Source organism: Strongylocentrotus purpuratus, unplaced genomic scaffold, assembly GCF_000002235.5.
Source record: "Strongylocentrotus purpuratus isolate Spur 01 unplaced genomic scaffold, Spur_5.0 spur5_scaffold_3, whole genome shotgun sequence".
Lineage (NCBI taxonomy): Eukaryota > Metazoa > Echinodermata > Echinoidea > Camarodonta > Strongylocentrotidae > Strongylocentrotus > Strongylocentrotus purpuratus.
In genome coordinates, this window is record NW_022145609.1 from 4,978,176 (window position 1) to 5,003,567 (window position 25,392).

The 25,392-nt window shown below is 36.5% G+C and overlaps 1 protein-coding gene across 1 annotated transcript in view; it reads right to left on the bottom strand.

Moving 5' to 3' along the window:
• Positions 1-25,392, bottom strand: part of LOC115919001 (pikachurin-like) — a 60,388-nt gene that overhangs the window by 13,849 nt on the left and 21,147 nt on the right. The window contains exons 4-5 of the mRNA XM_030996644.1: positions 5,726-5,930; positions 981-1,125 (exon numbers count right to left, since the gene is read on the bottom strand). Of these exons, the coding sequence (XP_030852504.1) occupies positions 981-1,125; positions 5,726-5,930 (350 nt within the window). The remainder of the gene's footprint in view (positions 1-980; positions 1,126-5,725; positions 5,931-25,392) is intronic.

Sequence of the window (25,392 nt, forward strand, 5' to 3'; positions counted from 1 at the left end):
TAAATTGAAAAATGCCCATCTGAGGCAATATTGAAATTCTATGGTATTCTGGTATTAACAACAAAAAAATACATTAATTACTCTATATTTCATTCTTCAACTTAAATTTAATATGTTCATACTATGTCTGAAGTACATGTGTAACTACATAAAGCAAAGAAAACAATTTTTCATGCTACTCCACAGGATAAGCTGTACTTTTAACATCTAAATCTTATAATAATATCTTGTGTTTTTATAACAGTGACTCACAGAGTTGCAGTGACCTTAAACAGGAAATAGTCAGGTGTTTATTTAACTCCCAGTCAGCTGCCCAAAACAGGAAAACTGTGAATTTTAATTTTCCTACGTACTATCATTTGTTGAATTCATGCTTTAGAAAAATGTGACAGGTGAAACTAATGGGAGGTCAGATCTATACATCAGTATTGTGTAATTTCAACAGTTTATCTGTTAAAAGCCAGAAGGGCATGAGCTCATACTTTTACAGAAAGCTAACACCCTTCTGGCTCCAAACAGACAAAATATGCTTGGATTCTATCTACATGTCCTTCACATTGAATTAATCAATACTACCATTACAACTAACAGCACATTGTCATATTTCATGAACAAGGTTATTTTTCTGACAAAAACAACCATTTTGGAACTGCATAGGATATTTCACCTTCAACTTTAAAAGTACACACACATTTCTGGGAATAAAGGTTCTGCTGCCAAATTGTAGGAAACAAAAGCTCATGAATAACAGCACGATGTGAAGAATACAAACAATTTGGTGCCAAACATTGAGATACATGGAGTTAGGTTTGTATAGGAGTTACACAGGAGTGCTTTCCACATCATTTGAATAATTTTTTTTGCAATCTATGAAACCTTTTCTCTCTAAAAAGACAATGTCTCAATTTTCCTGATGTTCTTAGAATACTTTAGTTGCCATGGTTATCCAGTAGTTAGTAGAGGGAGTTATGATGACTTACCGGTGTGGTACCCCTGACCATACGAGCATCGTCAAGTTGGAGCCAACCTTTACGAGCATCTCTACCGATCTTGAGAGTGTGCCACTTGTAGAGGGTGACAGAGGTCCGGCTGGTGATCACGGCTGCTCCCTGACCACAGTCAAACCTTTAAGAGAGGATAACAATTGTATGAGAATTACATAAAAAAATTATAATAAACACTGCTTGTATATACTGTAAGTATGAAGAAGGAGAGGAAGGGAAGTGGGAGGAGAAGAAGAAGCAAAAAGAACGAGAAGAAGAAGAGGAAGGTTTAATTTATTGATTTTCTAAGTATATTTTGTTCAAGATATATCTTAAAACAGCATCTGAGGAATACTTCAACAAACTCTGCTTCTAGTTAGTTCCTCTTTTCTCGTGTTATTACTGTTATATTTGTCATTTCATTGTATATTTTTTGTAATATACTTATTCATTGTATTATGTTTTGCATGAGACACAGGAGAGAAGTTAGTGAGTTAGTGAGAGAAAGAAAGCAAACAGATGGAGAGGGATGGAAAGACAGACAGAGAGAGGGAGAGAGAGAGAGAGAGAGAGAGAGAGAGAGATAGAGTGTGATAATGAGATGGATAGATAGAGTACGGAGATGAAGAAAACATCAAAAAAACTTTCAAGAGAATATTGTATTACGTTGAAGAAAAGAAAGATTCCAAGAAACCCACTTACAGAAAACTCTGAAGGTGCAGAAAAAAAAAGTCAATTCAATTGAAGTTTCTCACTTTCTCTAAACACCCTCACCAATCCAACACTTTTATGGTAGGCCGACGACGGTGTAATAGAATCTCTTTACAAATTCGTACAGATTGATTGTATCGATTCACTTTGAGGTATCCAAGGCCAGTTTCAGAGTCATTTAGAGGGAGATATAAAAAGAAATCTGGCTAACCGTCCAGCTCTCCACAATTAAGATATCAAGCGTGAGGGGCACAATTTGTAAACACACTCCGGGCAACGCGGCGACTCTTTCTCCCAAGTTCTACACGATTCGTCTGGGTTCAGACGTGCATGCAGCATGTGCATACCATCTTGGAGCCACATTGTATTGATCTGCTTCTCTGTTTGTCTTCCTTTCAAACCATCCCAGTGCTTGTTAGCAAAGATATATCTCATCTTTACATACATGTATCTCTAAATGTGCGACTGAGTTTACATAAAATAGTTGTTTTAATGGGATACTTCATAAATCATATACAAGTTAGATGTGATATATCTAAGACTTCATTCTGAGTTGATTTATCTGCTCATCTTCAAATTGGAAATCTTCTTTTATCTGTTTGTAGCCAGAAGGGCATTAAGTCTGTGTTAAGTGATATGAGTTAATGCCCTTCTGGCTCCAAACAGAGATATTGGTAAATATCAAATTTTAATTGAAATATTAGAGAACTTTTCACTTTACTAATTTTTATGTTATTCTATTTACCCATACAAATTGGCAAACTTATTCAATCAATTTTTTGATAAAATATTATAAATGATGAGCATTATACCTCAAAACATCCTCACTAGCATATGTGATGGAATCTGATTAAATTTTAATGAAGCTCCTTTCCCCATAATCCATTTTATTTTGAATGTGCAACTAAACATATGATTTTGCATGGAAATAAGTTAGCTTCCTCTTGTATTGCTCATATAACTTTTACTTCTAAATTGAATTAAACTTTTCCGCTCGTTAAATGGCTTCATATTACTGCAAGTTCTATGAATCAAAACGGAAGCTGGTCATTAAACTGTGCGGCTACTATCACCATCCTTTCATTCAAAGTCATTTACATTGAATTCAACCTGCTTCAGTTTATGCAAGGATGACAAAGCAAGCAATGAATCCCGGTCGTGGAGCCTCATCTTGTTTAGGTAGGCTTGTTACCAATGCATAAATCCAATTAAAGTACTGTTAATAGAGCGGCAGAGATGATGTGGACACACAAGCCTATGTTACTTATTATACATCATGTTCTAGTCCGGTCTTCATGATTTCATCAATGTCTGTGCTCTATATGGAAGTCATAATGTACCCTGTCTGCTTCTGTGTTGTTTCTTTATTCGATAACTGGGTTAACCTATGGGTTATTTGTTTAGGGCAAGTAAGAAATTAACTACCGGTAATAAACTTAACAGATACATATAATGCATTCTGGCTTTCAGCCAATTTTTTACATTACATATTAAACATGGCTAAATTTGCATCATCGATTATTATTAAACTGAATGAAGAAAGAAAATCTATACCAGTAGCTGATTTCAAGGAGGGGGTACACTTTGACCCACAATGCAATAATTCAATCAGGCATGATACCAAACGTTCAGAATTCTGAATAATGGAACTGGGACAATGAATGACCAAAAGCTGTATAACTGAATAAAAATGTGGATTAGTCATGATGTCTCTTCAATGCCCCAAACACCCACATATTTCTATACTATCAACTTCTTCCAATGCTATAGATACATCTGTCAAACTTGCCCCAAACTTTGAAAAAAGGATATTCCCTCTAAAACCACAACACCCACACAACTACTGGACTTTGCATTTCTGATTCCTTTGTGGCTGAAGATACAAAGGATGGTATATATACACCTGACTTTACAGGACAGGACATAAATCCAACCACCTCCATATTGCAAAAAGAAATGTATGTCACTGTTGGGTATTGAGTCGGTGAATCCATGATTTATTTGGGCACCATCATAATTACAATCCATTATGAAGGTACGCCATCTTTCTTCATAAGTCAAGATACCACAATTTGACATCAATCGAAGTTAATACCAGGGATTATAATAAAGAATTGAGCCAGATTATGATAGAATGGTAATGATAGATAACAGTGGCCTACGGTGGAATAGTTTGTTAACCTTGGCTATGAGATGGAATGAGATGGAATGAATGGCTCTATAGAGGGGTAATAAAGGCTCTTTTGAAGGGGTAAGAAAGGCTCTTTGGAGGGGTAATAAACCCAATCTGCAATAGATACAGGTGACGCATCTATCATGAAGAAGCGGAACAGGTATACACTTCTTGCTAAAAGGCATTTAAGGGAATGGGAGTGTTAAAGTAGGTAGCTTGGTACGTTCTCCGCCTTCTCAAAAGCATACATGAAAATGATCTATTCTAGTAATTGAACAATACAGTCCAACAGAATTTGATCAGTTTATCATGTCAATTTGTTACTATTTATTCCTGGTCTTGTTCGAATAAATGTCAGAAGACTTGAACATTTCATTTTATATAAAATGTTTTTAGTTTTGTTGGCTTGCTCGTAGGTATAATCCTTACTAAGTGCAATGACAAATGACGACAGAAGGTACTTTCTGTGATTCTCTCAGAAGGATAGACAAAAAACATTATTCTCCAAAGGTCAGGACAGCTTAGTAAGGATTTTCAAGCAATTTTCAAAATGGACAAAAGTAAGTAACAAACCATCTCTAGAAAGAAAGGCTTTGAATAATTCATCGCAAAGAGAGAGAAAGATATTGTCTGTAAGGTAAAGGATCTGTAAAAGATCTGTAAGGTTTTCGAAAGGGTGACTTTTAAGCAGAAGCTCTTTGTAATCCACAACAAGGAGATCTGACTCCCATGTTATGATAGAAAATAATCAGATGACATTGAGTGGAAATCTTCCTATTGTGAGAATTTAGGATATGAAAGATTATGATTGCTTTTTGGAGGCATGAGAATAGGATTAGCAACCACAATGATATGAGAATGGTATTGATCTTGAGGCTAAAGCCACAAAATAAAATTGGGTACTGTTAAAAGTCATTCTAGAGATTTACAGAATAAAGGGTTCCTTTGAAACGGGGGTGTGATTGATCTCATTTCTTTTAAATCCTCAATTTTTTTTTCTTATTACAAGCAAAGGTGAAAATGGGTTTTTCACCATTCAACAAATATAGTTTAACAAAGTTTACAGATCAATAATTTATTTCGACTTCACAACCAAACCTCGACTGATGACGTGAAAGAACATTAATATGAGATTAACAGATTGATAAATAGGTGAAAGTTTAACAAAAGAAAAAAGAAACATTGTACTTGACAAAGAAAGCCTTGATATTGAAGTTAAAAAGGCGGCTTTCACAAAGTAAAGTTCCATTCTTCACAAAACATTTAGCTAATCATTCCCCTCCAAAATGATAGACTGTGATACTATAGATAAGCTTAAGATGACAAACATTATAGATGACTAACCTTATGAATCAAATGACAGAAATTAATGGGAACATCAATTACAAAGAAAATGATAGGAAAAAACCAAAGGAACTACAAACATCATATGAACACAAAAAGCTGCATAGATAACACTAATACAGTGAAACCTGCTTTAGCACCATAAAGACCACTTGTCTACAGTGAGCACATTATTCTGTTTCATGTCAATATTGTTTCTCATTGCAAGGTGCGCTAAATAAACATAAAAGTTGGTCAACATTTTACTCCGGCAAAAATTCGCCTCGGGCTTTATATCGTGAAAGCTATAGGATTGCAGTGAGGTTGCGATTGGGGTTAAAATTTAAAGTGTGGCATTCCTTTGATGTTTGACACTGTACGTAGAGCAATTGTCTCAGGAACAAATGTCATACATAAAACCACATAAAGACTGCTTATTAAGACTTGTCATGTCTTCCTTGAGCAGTTCCAAGGCTTTGCTGTAACAGATTATCAATTTTAATAACTTGTTAAAACGGTGAAAAACTAAACATACCTGAAGACAGCCTTCCCATCGACCAGACCGACAGCCATGTAATCCCCTTTACCATCCTCCTCCTGACTAGCAAACAAGAGCCTTCCATTGAGAGACTCAGGCTTGAAGGATATGGTGATGTAGAAGGACTGGTAGAGCTTGGAGGTGGGTACTGGAATCGAGAGGTACGAGGTGCCATAGAAACGAGGGAAGCGAATGTTCACAGCTGTATAGGGAGATATGAGATGAAGAAAGTATGATAGTTATGAGTGACACCAAGATGGACAATTAATGATCAGTGCTGAAAAGTGTAGGAGATAGACCTCTTGGAACATTGGCCCTAAATATCATTCCCCATTTGTATCTAAACACATAATGTACATGTATGTTAAGATACAAATATGGTTGACACTATATACAGAAGTTTTTTGACAGGGAATAACATCATTCGACTCCTTACATGTCTTTCACTGACTTTATAAATGTGTTTTTTTAACGGTAACTGTTTTATGATAGATTAATCAGTCATTGTTACCAGAATAAGCCTCTTCCATACCGGTACTTGATGACCTACGAAGATAACAAGTCATAACTCAATCTGAGTGAGATGTGAATGTACTCCGGTGGTTAAGATGGCAAAAAGATTTAATGTCAATAAACAGCTTACATTCACCTAGCACTAATACACAGCCAACTAATGTATTATTTTATGTAGCCACAACAACTTTTCCTCATTCACTTTATCACGCTATTTGTCACGCTATATATTGAATTCATATAAATAACCATTTCCAAACTTTTACTGATTTTCTTCCTCATTACTCAAGATATTTTACAAATGGACAAAAACCTAATGCATGTAAAAGCATACAATTATGAATGTGCACTCAAATACATTTGAGTAGGTCATAACAAACCTTAAAATACCATAAATCATAGTTATAGGAAAAGCTTCAAAAAACTCTATTTTCCTATTAATAGTATACCCCTTTAATATTTCAGGGAAGTTGCATATTGCTACTGCTATATTTTAAGCTCAATCTCATTTACCTATACATGACAGGCTGTCAGACAGTATTTGATGTTTTCAAAAGCAAAAGCTATAGTTCGATGACATCTAGAAAGGCAAAGTATGCGAGCATAGGAAGCTAATAATACAGGTCTTTATTACATTGGCTTCATCTGCCTTCAAAGCAAGTAAATTGATAGGAATTACCTCACAGACCAAAAGTAATCACTCTTGTGATTAAATTCATTTTTGTGTTTAGTTTGTGGCAATCAAATTTGCTAGAACCTCCGTCGTCGTAATAAATGAGGAAGAAAACAAAATATGCTTCTTCAAATTTCATTATCAGCTTGATAGCATTGGCAATTTGACCAGATCTATCCGGAATGTGGATGCCATAATAAATATGATCTCCTCTGAACCATAAAATAGATGGATATTGGAATGGCACATAAGATGTTTTTTCAATTTAGTGATATAGTCATTTGGACTTTTAAATGCATTAAAAAACAACATTTTTATTTTTTATTTTTTTATTTTTTTTTGGGGGGGGGGAATTGGATTAGTTTAGTTACCTAGGGTGGCATTTGAAAAATTAATTCATCTTTATGGTAGATACAGTCCAAGCTATTTTGTGCCATATAAGTTACTGACCACATATAAGTAATTAGTACATCTGATTACTGTATGAGGCATATATAGCCGCACTATAGAGTGGAGATTAGACCAAATATAAAGTGAAATGACATGTCTATTTATGTTCAGAACTCCACTTGATAATGTATGCAACTCCAAATAGCCACATACATCAGATTTTGCCCTTTAGTGATTTTTATTGGCATAACAAACTGTAAATTGCAAATTTCGCTGGTGTTTGCGTACATGTCAAGCAATTTAGTTTCTGTCTACCAATCATTAAAGTTGCCACCATGGCACAGTCAATTGACTAATAAAGAGCTTCAGGTTAAGATTTCTTTTAGTAAGTATCCCCCTTTAAAACAACTATCAAATAAGTTATCAGAATACAACTGTGGCATCAACACGCATCTCCCTCTCTCTCCTTGCCCCATCACACTCATAAAGAAATACTGTTCTCTCCTATTCTTCCTGTACAGTAGAGAAAGAAATCAATATGAGTCAGTAAATGCTACATAAAAAGCAATTATATTTCTCCTGTAAGTAAATTAATTGCATAAGAGGAGACGAGAATGATATGGCAAACATGCAAACATATCATCAATAAACGTTCTGTGCCAGAGTTCTCTCTCTCTCTTCCTCTGTTTCTCTTTTTATCGCTCTACATTACGTGTACAAATAACGCCAAAGTTTGTTTTTCAATTATCATCTCTTCGTCGTTGGCGGATACGTGCTTTCTCTCTAAATTGGCCTCCTGTGGTAGACAGATGATCTGGTGTGGATGATGCCTAGTCTTTTTTAGAAAGACCATTTCTTTCTATTTGCATTCATGGAAGTTGTTTGAGCTCGCTGAAAGAATGTATGATTGCCACCAGGACATTGAGATATAGGAATGAGGAAATTGGGGGTATTGAGCCCTAAATATCCATTGACAAGTTGACTAATACCAACTTTTTGAAAATTGTACATTATGACAATTTGCATTCATGTTGATTGCATTTTTTGTTGATTCTCTATATTTCTACATCACCCTTTCTTCTTTTTGCTTCTCTCCTCTCTCTCTCTCTTTCTCTTTCTCTCTCTCTCTTTCTCTCTCCTTCTCATCTTCCTCTCTTTCTCTTTCCCTAACTCCTCTCTTCCTATTCTCTCATATTTTCTTGACTCTTTGCTTCTTCTTCTTTTCTCTCTCTCTCTCTCTCTCTCTCTCTCTCTCTATATCATGGTTAAATTGCTGTAAGACATCCACCATTTACTCACAAGCACTCTAAAAGCATCAGGTAGAAATGTCACAATCTGAGACACTACTCAACATATTTTTACATCCCACCATCACTCCCTGATCCTGATGCATAGAGCTTCCCTCTCTAGTCTCTACCGTGGACGAGAATACGAGATTGAGCTCCAAGACTAGGAAAGGTCGGCATAGAGATAGAGAGCATGTTAAGTGAGAAGTTGATGGAAGGAGGGATGAACTAAATAATCTGGGTTTTAATATTGATCTGTGAGTGGGGATGAACGTAATGGACAACCCAAGGTAAGATTACAGACGTTCCGTGCAGTCCAGCACACTCAGAGAAGGACAAATTGCAAAAAAAATTGCATGGTATCTCCTTTACGCTGGTGCACTTTTAAGCAAGAATATTGATAAAAACACTCATTTCTTTAACATCTATCCCTGAACCTGTCTGCAATGGCAGCACTTAGCGCCACTTTGTTTGAAATGCATCCAACTATTCTTGATCACTGATCTGTAATCATTGTAAATCTCCTTTCAGAAAAGTTTGAATACAGTTGATGAGGATAGCCCCCATGTGTAGCGTTATTTAGCAATATTTGCCTTACATATCTTTGGCCTCACATCTAGTGCATTGCCATAATTAATGAGACAGTTCTATTTTTTATATATCCCTTGGGGTTATAGTTACAGTTATTTATAAAATTGTTTTTCAAGCTACAAAACTACACACAGCCCAAAGTGGCTCACAGACATCTTCGAACAAACTTTCAAAAATGCCATTGGCCTGGGTACATGAAAATAGATACTATGAACCTCTGACATATAGATTTTTCACCTATAACCACAAGTGACTTCTTTTTTGTGGAAGGTCTTCTGAAGTTAAGTAGAAGAGGACGGATAAATGAACAGTATCAGACAATGTCAGATTAGCAATTGAAATACGAGGATTTGGGGAATGGAAGGAGTTATCTAGCGTCTGAATTGAAGGGGATGGGAATGGCCATTAAGGAGGTACATTGTACCTTTTCATGTACCGAGCTATAAATCATTTCTTTTATTGTATACAAACAAGGGGCTAAGTGATCTAGAAATATCAAACATCATAAATCATCACTGTCCCCATTTGCCATAAACAATAGATATTCCACTGACTTCTTGCTCTCTCTTTAGAATACAATCTCATATACCCTGCTTAGTCAGGTAATATAAGAGCAATTGGGATCAGAAGAGGGTAAATCATAATTCAAGAGGGGCTTTTCTGCACCCCTGATAACCATTTTGGAGTGTTATTAACCCTTACAGCCTCATCGAGTTTCAAAACATGTATCATACATAGGATTCCATGGGCTGAGTTTTAATCCTCCTTCCTTTTGTAAAAATGGTTAGTTCTCTGCAAAATATTTCTTTGTATCAACCATCATAATCATAAAACTGATTTGCATTTCACACAAAATAGGACAGGCATTTTTATACCGCATTATTTTACTTTCAAGCTAGGATCGAGATTAACCCACTAAAGCATAACATTTCCTGTGAAAGATTAGTAAAAACCACCTGCTATTTTCACATTTACCCTGTGTAACAGATTATGAAACAGTCTACTCATGCTACAACATTGATCAAGATTGTATGAAAGAAAAAGCATTGTAAAACATGACTCAACAAATCATGCATATTTAATACATTTCTCAATGCAGTACGTCTCAATGCAGTACACCTCAATGCTTCAAAGTCCATGTTTGGCTCGCGAATTCCCAGCAGAATTTAAAACCTCACACTTGAGGTAACATTGATGATGCAAAAGGCCTCTTATATGATGAAGCAGGTTCAGTACATTTTAAAGTAAGGTTGATGAAGTCAAAGGCCTCTTATGCAGGTTCAGTACATATGAAACGATTCCGTATCTAATATACATATAGAGAGCTAAAATAGTCTCCCCCACAAGTCGAGTACCTCAACGTGACCAACATTTGTAAAAAGCGAATTCCAATCCACATCAATGAAATCATTCACTGTAATTTGAGATCAATGAATAAATACAAGACTCAGAATGATTTCTTGTCACACTTGGAGTGCAGCATGCCGTAAGCCAGCGCCAGTGAGATACTTCTGATCATGTTCAAAGAGATGGGCATTTTTAAAGGTTACCTCCTCATTAACACCTTTCTGCTATAATGCGTTAATATTCCCCTAGAGTGCATACATGATAGTATGGTATCATGTTTCATTTCATTTCATAAATGAGGCCTTCATCTTGGAATGTATGACTGTCAGGGCACCATCTCTTTTCTTCTATGCAATACCTGGAGAAGATGGATTGCCCGGCAAAAGGGTGTAAATACCATTTTAGGTCAAATTTAGATGTTTCTGTTTAATTGCTCGAGCAATAAGCTCTCACTTAGATGATGTAAAGACTGAATTGTGTTCTATGGATTAATGTGGGGGAAACTGTCAAAAACTTTAATATGGCATTGTGTAAAATCAGTCCAAATTGAATTAGCATCAAGAAATCTAACATACATGTACCAAACACATGTCAGAATATTACAAAAGGGATGACAAGTTTTCATGAGTAATTCAAAACAAAAGCAATTTTGTCAATTCCCACCATTATAAGGATAGATTAATGCACATTTAAAATGAAAAGAAACTTCACAAAGGAAAGTAAAACATTTCTTCCTTCCTCAAGCATTGGAATTTAAATTTAGAGAGAAGGATAGATTTACATCAATTTGACTGCCCCAATTTCAACCATACTCACTTTAAAGAGTAGGATTAGTGACCTAGATGTGCACATAATAATCATTGCAATGAAACTAAAATACAAATCTCATTTCTGCAGACCCTTGTGGTATGCAATGGAAAGGATTTTGCTTCTAAATTGACAATTTGCCAGTCTATTCAATTAGGATTTACCTCTCCATGCCCCCCCCCCCCAATGATAGTTTGTTCAAATTTCTGTGATTAATCATTAAATGTGTTATTTTACTTCTTATTGTAGAAAACAAGTCCATCATATATCATCATGAACACTTTGGATCCTGCCCTTATGTATACACTACATGCTAAATAACCAAGGAGACGAGTGTCGTAAAAAATCATACAGTATTGAATGGGTTAATAAAGATTTCAATTATATCATCCTAACCAACTTACAACCTGTCCTGTTCAGAGCCAGAAGGGTGACATACGGGTTGAGATCCCGGGGAAATTTAGCTCTACCCAAACCGAAATCCGAGAGCTGTCGGAGAATGTTTTTATATAGAGGCTCGCGAGAATTTAACCGCTTACCTAACAATATTAAACTCTCCAACAGCTTAAGTGTTTTTTGCAAAGAACTATCTGCCATTCATTGATCTTGCCTAGACTTTCAGTGGTATTATGCCTTGCCAGAAGTTACACTTAGCTGTGGGGGGGGGGGGGGGGGGACACATTACTAGTAATTAGGGTAGACATGTATTTAAGTTCTACTTGTGTATGTAAACATAATTGTATAAATCAAGCTGCTGTTTGAAACTATTGATGCTTTTTCTTTCGTGTAGCCCGAAAGTGTATGGTATTTTTTGCCTCGTCTTTCTTTCTACTGCACGATGGCTGAATGCTCAAATTTGTGGGTTTGTTTTGCTTGGTACGCGGCAATACACCGTTTTCCTCTTGTGGTCAAGTTTACTCATGCCTGCCCTAGGACAAGCTATGTAATCACCTGATAGCGAGCGGCCGCATCACAATGGTCGGAATGCGAATTGCATTCATTTGCGTTGCTAGCTGGGATAAGCTTTTTAACTTGTCCCGGCTGGCAACAAGCACTGCGTACCTTCTATTGGGGTGCGATAGTTTGTTGTCACGTGTGCGTATGGCATTTTTAATTAGCGTTTGATGATGGCGTGTGTATAAATTTTGGCCTCATAGGGAAAATCGTTTATTGACGTTTATAGTTGAGGATCGATTGTCGGATAGAGAATTAGACAACACAGTGGGCGGGTCTCTCGCGCGGGGTTTGGAATTACATGGTGTTATGCTGGGCGCGTCCGGGATCCGTGAATAAGGTAGCATATTTTGTACTTGTTCATTCACCTATTCAATTGCTTTGATTTCTTTCCCCGGACGCGCCAGGCGTTGCATGTGCCTTCCACACGCTTTGCAAGAGAGTTCTTCTCCATTTCTCTTTCTCCCTTTCTCTCTCTCTCTCTCTCTCTCTCTATCTCTCTTTCTTGCAGTCGTTCCTCTTACTGATTCGCGCATAGCGGGTTAATTATCCGCAAATCTCAGCAATTGTAAATGTATAGCCTTTTCTTGCTTTTAATTGTTTTGTTTCATTGGTTAACACGAAAGAGGACATGCAAGTGTTATACTCAGCAGCTTGAGCATTATTTTTAAAATTTCTATTTACGTAATGTTTCTTTTAATTGTACCTGGACCCCCAGGAAGAACAGTGTCATATATTTTTATGACACTGAACGGGCAATCCAGCCAATCATTTTTAAGCAATCTATATACACATGTAATTTTTTTTTTTTTAATTCTGTTATGTTTCATTTCGTTTTATGTCATATGTTATTTGTCTTTTTAATATGATTGGAAAATAAATACAATACAATACAATACATTTCTGTGGTAAAATACATGTTTATGAGTTAATGTCTTTCTAAATAGATGTGTTCTGTCTGAATATCTGACATATTCTGTGTCTGAACTGATGTCTAAGGAAAGAGAAATTCCCTGATTTAGGCCAAATTCATGATGGTATAAAGATACTAGCCTGCAGACATGCTTAACCTCAGGTGACCATTACAAACACATGTCGGTTACTAGACCTTATAATTATGGAAAATAATCTTCCATCACTCAATGGCTCTCTACCATTCCATCTCCAACTCTTACTCTCATCCACTGTCTCTCCATCTCTCTCTCTCTCTTCCCCACTCTCTCTATCTCTCTTTCTCTCCCTCATCCGATGTTTCTCCATCTCTCCCCCTCTGTCTCTTTCTTTCACCTCCATGTCAGTCACCTTTTTCCTGCAATGTCACTCTCCCTCTCAGTTTCTCATACTGTCTCTCTGTCACCAATCAACTTCTTCTGTCTCTTTCTCTCCAAACTAGTTTCCATTTTTTACAATCATTGATTTTGTTAACTCCTACCCTTCCATAATAGCATCTCGATAGCATCTCAATCCAATGATTCAAGACATATCACATGCATACTGTTCCATTCTTAAATACCAGAACATATTTGTAACAGGTTTAGATAGCAAATATATTTCTATTTTAACATCCATTCCTTACTATCATTTAATCTATCATTCCTCATTTGCAATACTTTTGTGTGCCTCTCTTCCTCTATATCTTGATTAAACCACCGCCATTTTTTTATCTTTACTTTCTCACATCAAATCCAAGATTTTATCCTCTCCTAAGAAAATAATCAACATTTTGATCACATTGTTTTAAATTATTCTTAGAAACACTTCATAACAACTCCACTCTAGTGAATTCATCTCCCAAAGTAGTCTTCAAACCCTCTTTTCTAGGTTTAGCTCTTTTCCTTTTCTCTGTATTCTGTTTTAATCTTTCACTCTATATCTATCGCACTCTCTCTCCCTCTCTCTCTTTCTCTCTCTCTATCTCTCTCTCTCTCTCTCTCTCTAGCTCATCATCTTCATCATTTTCCTGAACTAACGTGATCATTGAATTTGCTTCCAAAATGGCATTCTTGTAATAGAGCTGAGGCGATGACAAGCTGGTAAATTCTCACTAACAATATTGATTTCTCTGACTAACCCAATTTGGCAGAGGAGTTTCACCGAGTATAAAGCTCTCTGCCTATCTATCATAAGCCAACATGATGATACTATGCTGATGTACTGTAGCAGGAGCGATTAGATTTAATTTTGAATGATAATAATTCAATCATATAAGTTCATGAATCAAGCTCACTTTCTTGATTTTTTAAAATTATATTGTAGCAAAGGGCATTTTGGCAGGGGAATTTTTTTCTGCACTGACACATCAAGATAAAACTCTTTGCTCAAGATCCTTCTGCAAGCCTCATGACAATTAGCTATAATTAATATATTTCTACCGTGCACAAAAATTAGTCTAAAGGGGCTTTGGAATGATGAATGTCAATTTTTTTCCCTCAAATATTTCATCACTAAATGATAGCTTAAATCACATATCTCAACAATCTGTTTGATGGCTTGGAACTTTATCTCACTTATGACCAGCAAATGACTGAAAAACAAATCATTTTTATTGATGCATTTCAAAGAAATGAGAAGAATTATTGCTGTTTTTAATTTTCCAATTTCTTTGATGTTATAATACTGTTTATTCAAAATGATATATCAATTTAATGACACAGTTGAGGTAAGTAGTACTCATTAGGCAGCAAATCACCCCAAACTGACTTTCATAGCCACACATATATCTTATATATTATCTGTTTGGAGCCAGAAGGGCGTTAACTCATTATAATTGAATACAGAGTTAATGCCCTAATGGCTTCATACAGATGATATATTGATACAATAAATCTATGACATCATACATTCCCAGTAAGGAGTAATGATTAGTCAAATTAGGCATAACTTCATCAGCTTGAGTTGGCCAAATAGCCCGGTATTTCTGATTCAGGGAATTAGCCTGAAGTTACAATCCCGTCTTCTCAAAAAAATTGCTCAGTGTTCGCGCATAGTGAGTGTCTTCAGGCTGGTAAAGATGGACCGAGCAAATAGCGGGCTATTTTGAAAACTAGCACAAGATATCTTGGGAAAATTTTTCGTGTAAATAGCCCGCTATTTCGTGATCGGGCTAATTTCCCAGAATCAGAAATAGCGGGCTATTTGGCCAACTCGAGCTGATGAGGACAAGTCTAAAGTGATAGCAGATCAATGGATAAAATTGTGATACACCTGCCATGAAACATTTTCTTTTTATCAAGGCCAGTTAAATCAAGCATTCTAATGTTCCCCTGACTTGTAATGTAATCAATTTAGTGGAAGGCAGAAAATAATGTGTCAACATCTAATCTCCTGTACAGCTCACACTTCATCCTGTTAACCCGTGAAAAATCTGTTTAGAATACCTTGACAACATCCAATAGCACGTTCAGACTAATGAAAATATAAAGAATCATTGTATGACGAAAGGGGCGTACTGACTGGATAATAATGTCATGAAAAATATATAAAGAAACTAGTTTTAAAGAGGTGAGTTGACATGACAGCCGGCCAATCATGAGTGAATGCTCTAAATGAGCCCCGCCCACTTATACAATTTTCATTCAATACGATGTTCAGCAGGAACATGATTCTTTATTGAGTTTTTTGTTTCAAACGATACTCAAACATGTATTTCACCGTACAGCATTTCATTACGTGATGTTCAGACTTGAGAAATGGATAATTACTTAACATAAGCTATGCAATTCTTGTATAGTGATACAATGAATTCTGGTTGTCTGAATGGGGCAAGTGTTTCTCTTTCTAGGTCAGCATCGAGGATGAAAGTACAGTAGCTTGGCTCATCCTCTATGCATCATTAACCTCCTGTGTAGAGAATTGACATGGGTCTATTCTCACGGGTTTCCGTGGCGATGGAACAAATTTGAAGGTGGTGGAAATGAAATTAAGTCAGTCACTTTGGAGGCAGGTGTCTGTGTTTTTTCAACCATAAAAAGGTCCCCATTGTTTGGAGCAAGAAGAAGACTATGTCTACAAAATGCCTATTGATGTAATGCCCTTTTAAAAACCAAAACCAACAAATCTGGAATCAATTTCTATTCGGTTAGATAATGTACCAACCTAGCACGTGAAGAAATTATTGCTGCTTTTTTGTCACTTGGTCACTTTCTAATGCAACTTTATCTTGATATTCATCTTAGTATAAAGAAAATGTTCAAGATAATATTAAAATTATAAAAAAACACTTTACCCCAACAAAGTTTGTACATGCAGGCCCCAATGTCTCGATTGGATTGTTTTTTAGAATCATTTAAGAATATGTCTACAAGTGATTTCTCAAGGAAGTTGATTTTTTTCTTTTTCCTTGCTATTGTTCTTCCGCTCTATTTAACACTACATTGCATTAACTTTTTTTAATAAGAATTAATAATGTCCTTAAGAGAAATCTCGAGATTATGATGACCCTGTGGTTTCCTATTCCAAAGCACGTTCAGTGGCTAAAAGCTATTTGTGTGTATGCCACATCTCTAATACCCTTTCCTGTATCTTTTCTTATATTAAAAGAAGGGCTGCATTATAATATTTCAAGCTTTTCAATATAGCACAAAGAGATGAAAAATTAATAACTATCATGACCCTAAGAAACAAAAGGTATATGCATTAAGCCCGTCGCCTTGGATTGGGTAGTCACCTTTATATTCTCAATAAGAAGTTTGTTCTATACTTCAGTGTTGGTATACAGAAGAACGGTACTCCATAAGAAATATCAATTCGTCAGGGTGTATTTTAAGATAAAATCCATCCATGGTTTTCTAATTAACAAAGGTCAAATCCTTAGCTTTGATGATGGAGAAAATATTCATTAGTTCACTAGCTGACCTCTGGATTACAGTTCTAAAATGAATTCTCTCATTCCATTTTGGGGGCAAGTACAACTCTCATATCCGCATCATCATCAAAATTTCATATCATTTTTTTGGAGCCAGAAGTGGATTAACTCATGTACATTCACAGAGATAATGCCCTTCTGGCTCTCAACAGCTGATATGAAACCAGCAAAGCAGCCAATATCTGCAATGGTCAGCTAGCTACCGAATCTTCATGCAAAAGCTGCATAAAATAGCCGACCTTGGTACGGATTATGGTTTCTATTAACAATTTTGGATACTGAAGCCATTTTTCAACATCGTCTCCTGCAAGCTAGAAGGTCATTAGCTCAAGTGATTTGACATGGATTATGGCTTTATAACCTTCTGGCTCTCATGACACCATGTGGGATCTACTGAAGATATGAACTGACTATACACATGGAAAATATCTTTTGATTTTCACGATGAAAAAACATTGTGGATTTTTAATCAAGTAGTGGATAGCTGTATACCCTACTTTTATGTAGCAACATGAGGGAGAGAGATGACATGGGAACTGCCTAGACTGTTGTACAGTAGGTTAGTGTTCATTAACATAGTTAGCTATTGAAAAATGAGTTTTAAGGGGAGAGAATTAATAAAAACCTGGAAGTGTGAAGAACTAGTAAAGTAATGATAATTCTCAAATACCAGCTCTATTTTTTTCTCAAAAATCTTTCTTGAATAAGTGCACACGCATTCCAACCCAGAAAGATATAACTTGGATGAACCCAGGGATGCATTACACCCCTTTGAGTCTCTTTCCCATCCCCTATTCAGCTCTTGTAGCTGATCTGGCATCATCTCTTGGAACAAGAGCCCTTGATGGGAAGCTGGAACATGTAAGGTTACAGCGAAAAAATAAAGAAACAGTGAATTTCTAGCCAGGATAAAATATCCCACTCCAAGGTTTCATAGCATCCAGTTTCATAAAAGCCAGCCGCAACATCGGACTTGAGAACACCATACTCGAGAACATCTCAAACTCCACCATAAAAAAGAACTACATTCCATTCCCCGCGACATTTTCGATTTCCTGCAGTTTCCTCCCATTGATTCTCCATCCCAGGTTGTCATGGTAACGGATAATGCTACGTGACATGAATGGTGAAAAAAACTGCAGAAAACGGTGATCAAATTTGTGTAATGGTGCGGGAGATTGAATGTGTTGGTGGCCCGTCATCGTCTGCATGCCTTTTTAATTTGAGATCGATCATCTGTAACTGATAGAGGTGAAAATAGTCTCCTTCAAAATATCAAAAGAGGAGGAAAATGGGTCATCTTCAAAAACAGGTCCTCTCTTCAAAGGAATTCTTCTTATAACGTGATATATAAAACTTATGAAAATGGTCATGAAAACATCAATATCTATTCAATAGTTTGACTATACATTTATGTCTAATAAAACAGCTCACTTTATCTATCTAATCGTCACTATTTCATTCAGTTTCCTTTCCTTGCTTCATTTTCTCTCCTGTAACAGCACTTTAACCTTGACAATGAGTCTGCTTTTATTCATTTTCTAAATGTTATCTAGTTTAACTCTTTGGAGTTCTTTGTTGCATTGGCTTCCTGTTTTTCTCTCTTTGCTTTAAAACTAGAAAGAAAAGAAGAAAACAGTGCTATCCATCTAGTTATACTATTCCAAGGCAGACATAGAGAATAATAGCACTATATTTATTACAAACAAAAGAAAATAGATATACCAGAAAAATAGACATGAATTGATCTACATACCTTAGCTTGCATTGTAACATTGTTTTAGGAGAAGATGGGAAATTGCCATTATCATCATGGATGATAAAGTTCATAATTCGTTCCCTCTTTCTCTCTATTTCTATCTGTTCTTCCACTCTCTTTTCCCCTCATTTCACCTCATTTTTCTAATCTCCTCCTTCTCTAGTATACCCATGCCGACAATAAGCCTCCCGCTGCCACGGCATAATAGTCTTCCTTCCAATCTATATGGTAATCTCTTCCTGATCACCTATCTCAAACATGCATGATTTAAACTTGCAAATTAACTTGCTGATCATCAACGCTGCTTATAAATACCAAACCACTGAAACCCATCTCTCTCCAAACTTTCATAGTTAATAGATTGGATATGCATGTGTTCCTATACCCTAAAGCAAGTGTAGCATTTCTCCAGGATATCACTAAGTACTATTGAAGCTGGTATGACTATGCTTAAATGTACAACATTACCCATAAAGCTGGAGTAAATTTGATAAAGTTTTTATCTTCTATCAAAACTTCATTGATCAAGCTCTATGACACTATCAATAATAATAAATCGTATTGTCACAATTGGTAAGAAAATTTAACTTCTGCTTTATAGGCAGGTGGCCTTTATGTACAGGTCTTTTAAGACATGTTTTAATGAGATACCATTTCCAAGGGAAACCAAAAATGTGGTCTTTCTATACAGGTGGTCGTTAAAGCAGGTTTGACTGTACCGTAATTGAACTAACCATTTGAATACAGAGACTAAGATAACATGAGATTAAAAAAAATTCTGATAACAAAAAAAAAGAAGGAAATTTGTTGATGTAATTGTCAACCAGTGAAGAATAGTTTTTTTTCCTCATTTCATTACAAATGTGAACGAATGCCTTCAAAGAAACTTTCTGGGGGCAGCAGGTATCGCTTACATCGTATTAGAGATACAATTATACAACTTAATATCAGAGATGTGACTCATCAACAAGTACTAGGGAGTCATCCTTAGGGTTTATGATGTCATTGTAGATCTAATTTTACAGATCAGACAGCTATTCTAGATCTATATGTATCAGCACATTGAGTTTCAGAACACAGGTACACATAAATAGCATACTTTACAAACGGAATGTGCTGATATCACTGCATTATGCTAAGAGTATTTACGTTTTTTGTAAGTCTATTTTTTGTAAACTAATTAAATGAATTTGAAGGATTTTTTGAAAACTCATTAAGGTTTTATGCAATAAAATATTATAACACAAAAAAGCAAAGGTCTACACATTCTGGTAATAAAGCAAACATTATCCTGCAGATAATTATTCCTGCATTGCGAATCCAGTCCTCTCTCTCCCTCTCTCCTCTCTCCCCTCCCTCTCTCTCTCTCTCTCTCTCTGCCTCTCTCTATCTCTCTTTCTCCCTCTCTCCCTCTCCTTTTCCCCCTCACTCCCCCTCACTCCCCCTCCATCTCCCCCTCCCACTCCCTGCCCCACTGGGCTGTAGCGGAAGGGGGAGCTTGAAATGGCGTCTCGCATCGCAACGTCTCTAGAATAAAACGTCACACTCTAGAGAAACAATGGCACCCCCCTCCAGGCAGTGATCCAACCCCCATCTTCCGTTTTCCTAGAGGAACGCTCTCTCTCCCCTGACACACACGTATCGTCCATCAGATTGTTTTTATAGGCCTCTTACAAGAAGCCCTCCGCCGCGGGGTGTCACGTATGTAGGTTATTTATTTCTGGCAAGTGTGACATTTTATTTAGCCAAATTAACTTGTCATATTGACTACAATTATGAGATGGAATGCAGGCACGGTTCAAGTATTAGAATGTTTGTCGCTCAGAGGCACACTCGGTAATTTTGCATCGTCTTCTTCGCATTACGTAGCTTGTACTTCTATCTCCACGCTGCACTATTCAACGTTATTAAAACAATCATACACAGCTCGCGAGAGATGGTTTGCATTTATAAGCAAGACTTTGATCACGAGCATTCAGAACACCTAATTGATTTTAAAAACTCTCTTCTTAATTGTGTGTAATGTAATGTTAACAACTTGAGGAACAGATTCAACTCTTATATCAAAACATAATCCTGACAATTGTATTTGCATCCAACACAAACATGGTATTTTTTGATGAAAAAATGGCTATTAAACACCTCAGTATACACTGCAAATTTCTTCAACATACAGGCAATAATACTGATATCAGTTAAGAATTTATGGGGGCATATGTTACATGTATCATGTATTTAAATCAAAATTAATAGATTTTCCTGCATATTGTGTAGGCCTAAGATAAAAAAAACAACAACAATGTTTTAAAACTTATCATGTGAAGTAGATGGAAGTCCTTTTTATACTAGATTTTATATCCATAAATGAAATTTCAGAACTTCTAGTGACCCCTCATAACTGTACCCATGCATGCTGAAATACTTTCAAAACTAATAATTAGAGCCTTCCCCCTGTAATGGCTAAGCCCATGTGCCGACTGTTGAAAGTAAACTGATCACGTTTCATCGCTATGTCAGGTTTGAGTATCGGAGCTGACCCTGCGTGTTGAGAGCTTGTATGATTAAGCCAGTGTCGTGAGCCCCTCGTTTGTTGTCGTAACCTGCTAGCGTGATACCCCTTTGGCATGCCTGAGTTGCACCAGTGTAAACTTCCCCCTCACTTGGTCATCACTTAGATTGAGATGGAAGACAGTCAGGTTTGTCTCGTTTATTTCTGGTGGAGTTTAGACTTTACTTTGTACATTTTGTAAAAATATTCTACTATTGCATTTGTTCTTGTAGAGTTGTATTAATTATGAGAATGATAGATAAATAAGAGAATTGTATTTGTCACATGATTTACACAAGTGTCCTCATATACATGGGACTCCAATCTCAACTTTTGAGATCCAGGGGCCTGTTTCATAAAACTTGTTATCTATAACAAATGTTAAATTTCTATGACAAATTTGCTCTCGGCCAATCAGATACCATGATTTCAGTAGCTTATGACAGTAGCTTGTAACTTGTTAATGATATCAAGTTTTATGAAACAGGGTCCAGAAGTCATTAACTCTGTATACATGTATGCTTTGACATCATTCTGGGTCTCTGAAGATAATATCTATTTTCAATCAGTATCACAGCACATTTGTAGCAATTATAACCTAATAGCAATTATTTTCAAAAAATCAATCTAACGCATTCTCAACAGCCTTGTGTGTCACCTATTGTAATGTGCGACATAACAATGACATATTACTGGTACTTAATCTGAACATAATTTCAATGGGACATAGGGTATTGAAATCGCTCTTCAGTTTTATTTTTTTTAATTGATGGGATTGCGTTTCCACTCTGACTACTAATTTTCCATAAAGGGAGAGTACCTTGTTTAACACTTCAACATCAAATACTTGATACACACAGAGCTTCCACCATACTGACTGAAAAGATACCCTGCCTGGAACATGAGGAAGGATCACTTCACATCAGAGAGTTGTGCAGAGTGCCATCAACATGGATACCGCAATTAAAAGGTTCCCGCCTTGTGTGCCCCGATTAATTATTTACAGTTTGAGGATAATTTATGGCAAGTCCAACGCTCACACATGCAAACAAACCTCTCCAAGATGATATATATATATGTATGTATCCAAGCAATCATAAAAGTAGGTCCCTTCCATTTAGGATGACTGTAACTCAAGTGACTTCTGTCGGGTATCTATCACACAAGGGACCCAAAACACTTAAAGGGGAGATCCAAAACACTTAAAGGGGAAATGATCGCTTCCAGCAATCCAGGGTAGTGTATTTCACTGATTTGCTAGAATGAGGATACTAAATATTAGCAGATGATTTGATGAAGGGGCACAATGTGTAAAAAGATCTAACAAACCCATCCACAAAGTGTATTTTTTGTAAGATGAAGTGAGGTCTCAAAATAAAAGGCAAAAAAAAAATGTTCACAATAATTTGACAAAGAAGGGGAGCCATATGTGATCCCTTCCCTCATCCAATCTCTTCTGCTGTACATCAAACAGAATTTGATTTACATCATGCTTTCTCTTGTTATCGCCTATAAATGTGATATAAAAAAACTGAATGGGCATCCAATCATTAGCTTAGATTGCAGCAGTTTTATCTCCTCATATCAATATATGAAAAATATGCTAATAGCATCTCCTGTAAGGAATTTTTACACGACGCAGTATGCAGGTACAGTGCTTTTTTGTTTCTTCCTTGCACTACTAAGATTTAGTATGTGGTACAAATGCTTCCCTCCTTCATGCAAGGTGCAATCTGGATATCACCGTTGAGAGAAGAGACTATACTATCCAATAGGAGATTTGTGTTAAATGATTGACATTAGCATCCAATCTCTCAACTCCTAACCAAGTGGACCAATATCACCAAGTACAAACTTTCTTCCATCTCAAGCAATAATCAATCATACATGCTACCCCTAGTGCCTCAAAGGGGACTTGAGTGCGTGTGCAGAAAGTCAACAAATAGTTTTAGCGGATATTAGAGACACATCGCTTCATCCCCATCGAGTGGGAGACTGATGTTGCACTGGCAAGACAGAGGCGGAATGACGTAACTCCGTGTCCCATCTAGTTGGAAACATACTCCAGCAGAGGAAGAATTTATCATTTGAATGATGAGATGGGAAAGAGATTACTAGCTTATGTCGAGGATCAAAGACAATAGAGTAATTCAGAGATGAGACAGAGAAATTCCCCAAAAGAAGGAAGATCACTTGGGGGTCCAGTGGCAGTGCCCCTGCTGGGTTGGGGTGGGGGAGGGGGGTTAAGGGGTAGAGCACCCTTACTGTGATTACAGGTTTTAAGGTTTTTAATTTTAATTTTTTTTAAACGGTCTTGAAATATCGAAATCAGCGGAAATCGGCTAATCGGAGGAGGAATCTCATCCCTGAAAGTTTTACTTACCAGTACCCAAAAAAGGCTCTGTACATTGCTTTGCTTTTAGGTAATGTAAGCTATGCAATAAATCAACAATGGGGATAAAACTTAAGTTACCAAACCAATGTACTTTTAAAGTCATAATTGTCAAAACAGTATCATTTTGATACTATTATGCTCGTGGTTTGAGTGCACAAAAGCTGTGCTACAGTGCTAGAAAGATAAATGACTAGGACAGGTCATCAAGCAACAAATGGTATGTTTATTTACCTCCTCTTCACAAAATTGTGCAATATTCTTCTCTTTGTTGGAGAAAATGTAGAGCACCATGTTCAATGTCACTGTTCAAGAATCAGACCAGCACACAACTGGTATGACGATCAGGGGCATTAAGTTCAAATTGGTTGTAAAGCTTTGATACCAGACCGATTCTTACTCCCCCTCATTTCCCATAGCACTACCCCATAGGTCCCATTCTGACTAGAAAAAAATGTTTTACAGCTAAACAATAATCCATATAAACATTTAACAACTAAATTAGTCATACCATTTGTAAATTGGATGTTTTTTGTATTTTCTAAACTCAAGAATGGTGGAATTTATTGAATACTTATATAAGTTCAATACTTCACATTCTCAAGAAACATAAAAAAAGGACAAATCAATTTTTCACAAATTTCAACAATTACAAAACTTGGCAAGGGTATGATTAGTTTTGTTCTTAACTATATTGTTTATAAATATTTACGTTCTTCTAGCCGAATGTCTGAATGTATATAGTGAAGCAGAGGTTTTGAGCATCCATTCAAGAACTAGTGCCCACTGCCAATGTGAATATAGTATTGACTACAAAACATATGCTGATGTGAGCTGCACAGCTTGTTAGTTGGTACCCTCGAGCAATGCCCGCGATTTAAGCTTATATTAAACATACGGTATGAGCTGATCTCCATAAACCTAAATTTCTTGGTACAGTGTGGTGTATGTCAGATATATGCCAATTCCTTTATATGATATTCCCATCTTATAATGTCGCCCCGTTTGCTATATGATTATTAATATTTAATGTTTATTCTAACAGACTTTGTATAGAGTTCTTGTATTGTGAATGTCCTGTCTGTATCATAATGCACTATCTATAGCACTTGGCGAATCATATTGCTCTCATCGCATCGTTATCACAAATATTGGGTTGCCAACGAGCCAGCTACAATTGCTCCGTTTATTGCAACCACCCAGCAATGGCCAACCAGATACCATGCTCATATTCTGCGGCGGCGGAGCGGCAGATGATTGTCGGTCTGGCATGATGTCAGGTGAAAAGTGACTGTTGACAAGACATATTGATAGGGGAGGTATGATTGATAAATTATGGGTGCATTTGGTGGCCTTCTCTTCCGGAGGTAAAGAGATATGTAAGCATTACTCATATATGTTCTCCTTTAGGCAGTGCTTTCCCATCTAACAGCCTTCGGTGTTTCCAAAGACTGCTTGGTCTTTAATTCAATTATTGTGTATGAGTAATACAGCATTGTTGAGATGCTGATGTTGAGATGCTGATGTTCATACATACCAT